General features: G+C 42.1%; 1 protein-coding gene across 1 annotated transcript; it reads right to left on the minus strand.

Annotated features, from left to right (window-relative positions):
* Positions 1–3,542: 3,542 nt before the first annotated feature.
* On the minus strand, positions 3,543–4,571 carry LOC122596939 (uncharacterized mitochondrial protein AtMg00860-like). The gene is made up of 2 exons (XM_043769583.1): positions 4,247–4,571; positions 3,543–3,676 (listed from the first exon to the last, which is right to left on the minus strand). The coding sequence occupies exons 1-2, from the start codon at positions 4,569–4,571 to the stop codon at positions 3,543–3,545; spliced, it is 459 nt and encodes a 152-aa protein (XP_043625518.1).
* Between the last annotated feature and the right edge of the window lie 333 nt (positions 4,572–4,904).

Raw genomic sequence — 4,904 nt, forward strand, 5'->3', positions numbered from 1 at the left:
AGGGAAGTAAAAACCTCCACCGACTCTCTGATGCGGGATAAATATGGCGGGTGGACGATACTCCGGAAGATCAGTGGGTGGGCTAAAATCCTGCCCTCTCAGCTGCGCCTCCCACATGTGCTGATAACTGCGCGAGTCATATACCACTCTCCCAAGTCCAGAACCTATCATAGTCATATCTCCCCAAACCTACTCTCTGAAACTATCCATGCGGGTGTGAAAAGCCTGCTGATCCGCATACATCCTATCCACCACAGACTGAAGAGGGGTGAGATCAAAACCTGCGGGAGGAGCAGAGGAAGAAGAAGAAGTTCTTGCGGTAAAAGCAGCACGCCTTTTAGTGCGTCTCACTGGCTCGAGATCCTCCTCGGCCGCCTCCTCCATATCTACATCATCACCATCATCCCCCTCTTCACCCTCGGGGGCATCATCACCAAAATCAGTTAAAGAGTACAAATCTCGGTGGGACTGTTTTTTCAACAAACCAAAACGCTTCAAGTTAGCGTACTCAAATTCCTTCATATGCTTCCAGTTCAAGTTGTAGACCGCATTTGCCTTGTCGTTCTCACATCTAAAAAATTTAACCAGTCTTGTAATGTAGTGACCACAAACTAGCTTCCGATCCTTCATTCCCCGGGTTCCCATATGCCTCGCCACCATGTATGGCGCACAAGCTAACCTATAAGGGGCATCCTCATGAAACAACCTAAGCAACCACATATCCTCCAAATAAACATTGTCCCTTTGATTCGATCTTTGAACAACCAAGTAAGTTATCATTTTCAAAAACAATCTCAAAATGGGTGACTTAATGTGGCACGCCCCAATACCATTTTCCCAAGTAACACCACCGCTAATCTGCTTATAATAAGTTTTTTGATCACCATCCGTGAACCCTAACCTGGTTCTAGCCCCCCTGCTAAGAACCTTCCTGAACCATGGATTATTCTCTAACAAATCCTGGGTATACATCCCGGTGGCTAGCCCAAACTCAGCAATAGTTAAAGACCTATCTTTACCCCCACAGCGGAAGTGAATACATTTTTCAGCGAAAATGTCCTTAACCTTATCAATTTTGCAAACTGACTCCCTATTACCAAAAATATCAAACCAAAGTCTAAATTCATGATCCCTCGGATTCCCACTTCCATCATTTTCCATCCCAACCAAACGTAAAAACCCCTCAATGTCCCTCCGTATCGCTAACATGTCAAGCATACTAGAGAGGAGATACCTGGGCTCATCGATATCTTTGGAGAGAAATTTCTCCAACCTTGCATTGTACGCGGCTTTTTCCTCTTGTGAAGCACGGGGCCAAGTAAGCCATTGGTGAGCAGAGAGTGCGGGATTGGGAGCAATGGCGGCTTGAGCTTGAGTCGCGTTTGATGTTTCTTCACCCGTGTGGGATGAAGAAGTGGTCCGTCTTGGATTACGTCCACTTGCACTTGTACCAGCGGCCTATAAACAAACAACACCAAACACAATCAAACCCCAATATAATCTTTACTATATATGAGCTAAAAAGGGGTCACGTCTGAAACAAGTAAAATTGTAACGCAGTCTGGATGGACTGCGAAGCAGTTTGAAATTCGGCTAGTAACACTGCGTCGCACTTTGCAAAGTGCGTCGCCCTCATATCATCTTCAACTGTGGCGCAGTTGTCAAACTGCGTCGCACTCATGCCGGTTCGCTGGGTTAGAAACTAGGGTTTCATAATAATTTCCAAAATAATACTCAATAGAATTCATAACCCTCGGTGTATCTAAGAAAAACATTAAGCAATCAATCAAGAAAAACACAACCCTCGACCCCCCAATCACGAGATTCTTCCAAAATCCACCATTATAACATCCAAGATTTATTCAAAAATTAAACTAAAATAAGAAAAGAGAAACAAAGAAAAGATTAGTACCTTCTCGGATCTTGTCATGATTATTGTGAATTGGAAATAACAAGAAAATCAAACAAATTGAGAGGAGAAAGAGGGTCAGCTGGGTTTAATGTTAGAGAGAAAAAGGGTTTCAAAATTTTTAGGTAAAAAGTTAAAGTGAGAAAACCCTCCTTTTGACTGTTTTGACCCAATCTGAACATACACTACGTCGCACTTCGCAAAGTGCGTCGCTCCTTTTTAATTAAAAATTGTTTTTTTTTGAATTTTCGATTTTCTGAAACACACATGGTATGCGTCGCCCTTACGTACATGCGTCACACCCCTTTATTTCCGAGCAATAAAGTGCTTCACAGTCCCCTCAGACTGCGTCGCACATTCTAGCTATAAAAATACTGTGGCGCACTCTTAGAAGTGCGTCGCACTTTGCCCTCCCCCACACTTACTTTATAGTTTGTCCACAAACAACTTACCGGAACGCGTAAAGGGACTCCAGACCTGCAATACTCGACATAAACACCTGAAAAACATTAAAATTTCACAAAAACATAATAAAAAAAAACATAAAACACGGGTTGCCTACCGCGGAGCGCTTAGTTTATTTACGAGTCTTTAGCTAGACTCGAAGTTGTTCTCATTGCTTGATTTCGAAAAATGGAAGTTCGTCAACGACGACTCCCACATCTTCTTCCTCTTGATGATATGGCTTCAACCTGTGACCATTCACAATAAACGAAGAACCATCTGATTTAAACAATTCCACATAATCAGACGGATACAAATGTTTGATCATAAAAGGGCCGGTCCACCTAGACGTCAACTTGGGTTGTTTAAACTTGTACTTAGAAAGGAACAACAAAACTTTATCACCAGCTTTAAAATCCTTTTTCCTAAGTCTACGGTCATGCCAAACTTTTGTTCGTTCCTTATACAACAAAGAGTTATCATACGCATACAACCTAAGTTCATCTAGTTCATTTAGTTGCATCGATCTCAACTCACCAGCTTCAACTAGGTCCATGTTGCAATTCTTGAGCGTCCAATAGGCCTTATGCTCAATTTCAATAGGAAGATGACAAGTCTTGCCATAAAGCAACCAGAATGGGGTCGTCCCAATCGGTGTCTTATAGGCGGTCCTAAATGCCCATAGAGCATCATCAAGCTTGGTGGACCAAGACTTCGGGTTATCTCCTACGGTTTTCTCAAGAATTCTTTTTAATCCCCGATTCCTGTTTTCAACTTGGCCACTCGTTTGTGGGTGGTATGAGGTTGAAAAACGGTGGTTGACATCGTACCTCTTTAGCACCTTAGCGAGTTGGTGATTCGCGAAATGGCTTCCGCGGTCACTGATTAAGGCCTTGGGTACTCTAAACCTACAGAAAAGCTTTTTCAGAAAATGAATGACAACACGTGCGTCATTCTTTGGCAAGGCTTTCGCCTCGGCCCACTTTGAAACATAATCAATAGCAACAAAGATATACATATTCCTATTCGATGGGAGAAAAGGTCCCATAAAGTCTATGCCCCAAACATCAAAAACTTCACATACCTGAATAAAGTTTTGAGGCATTTCATCACGTTTGGAAATGTTACCTTGTCGCTGACACACATCACAAACCTCTACCAAAGTTTGTGCTTCCTTGAACATGGTTAGTCAATAGAATCCAGCATCATACACTTTCTTATCGGTGACTGACGCTCCATAATGTCCACCGGTTGGGCCATGGTGACAAGCATCAAGAATCTGGCGTGTCTCATCATTTGCCACACACCACCTTATCATCCCATCTGCACAAATTTTAAACAAAAATGGATTTTCCCAAAAGTAATGTTTAGCCTCGGTAAAAAGTTTCCTCCGTTCTTGCTTTGACATATCTTCCGGAATTGCACCTGAACTAAGATAGTTAGCAATATCGGCGAACCAAGGTCCTGTTTCAATCTTCATCAAAAACTCATCAGGAAAATCATCATTAATATCATGCTCTTGTAACTCCTCACGGTGAGGATTTTTGAGCCTACTAAGATGGTCAGCTGCCACATTCTCAGCCCCCTTTTTATCTTTAATTTCAATGTCGAATTCTTGCAAAAGCAAGACCCAATGAATTAGACGGGGCTTGGCATCTTGTTTTGAGAACAAGTACCTCAAGGCAGAATGATCAGTATAGACAATGGTCTTGTTAAGGACCAAGTAGGGACGAAATTTATCAAAAGCATACACAACCGCCAACAACTCTTTTTGAGTAACAGTGTAGTTCTGTTGGGCAGGGTTTAAAGTCTTGCTAGCATACGAGATAGGGCGGAAATGCTTATCCTCCCTTTGGCCTAAAACGGCCCCTAAGGCATAATCGCTAGCGTCACACATCAACTCGAATGGTAAAGACCAATTGGGTGGAGTCATAATAGGGGCATTGGTCAATCTCTCTTTAAGCAAGTTGAAAGCATCAAGACACTCTTTATCAAAAACAAACGGGACATCTTTCTCTAACAACTTAGTCATAGGCCGGGTGATTTTAGAAAAATCTTGTATAAACCTACGGTAAAACCCCGCATGACCAAGAAAGCTTCTAACAGATTTAACATTTGTGGGTGGATGCAATTTACTTATCACATCAATTTTAGCTTTATCAACCTCTAACCCTTCCTTAGAAACTTTATCTCCCAAAACTATACCCTCCTTGACCATAAAGTGACATTTTTCCCAATTCAAGACCAAGTGTGCCCGTTCATACCTTTCCAACATCTTGTCAAGACTTTTTAAACAATTTTCAAATGAACTACCAAAAACTGAAAAATCATCCATGAATACTTCCATGGAGGTTTCTATCATATCCTGAAAAATGGCATTCATGCAACGTTGGAAAGTTCCGGGTGCATTACAAAGACCGAATGGCATCCTTCTATAGGCATAAGTGCCATAGGGACAAGTAAAGGTGGTCTTCTCTTCATCTTTCGGGTCTATGGGTATTTGGAAGTACCCGGAAAACCCGTCCAAAAAACAAAAATACTCATTCCCGGC

The sequence above is a fragment of the Erigeron canadensis genome, chromosome 4 (genome assembly GCF_010389155.1).
Source record: "Erigeron canadensis isolate Cc75 chromosome 4, C_canadensis_v1, whole genome shotgun sequence".
Lineage (NCBI taxonomy): Eukaryota > Viridiplantae > Streptophyta > Magnoliopsida > Asterales > Asteraceae > Erigeron > Erigeron canadensis.

Excerpts from the sequence above, each read along its gene's own strand:
- LOC122596939 (XM_043769583.1), bottom strand. The coding sequence starts at position 4,571 with ATGGTCAAGGAGGGTATAGTTTTGGGAGATAAAGTTTCTAAGGAAGGG. Across the intron at positions 3,677-4,246 it reads TTTACCATTCGAGTTGATGT|ATGGGATGATAAGGTGGTGT; the intron begins GTGACGCTAGCG and ends AAATTTGTGCAG.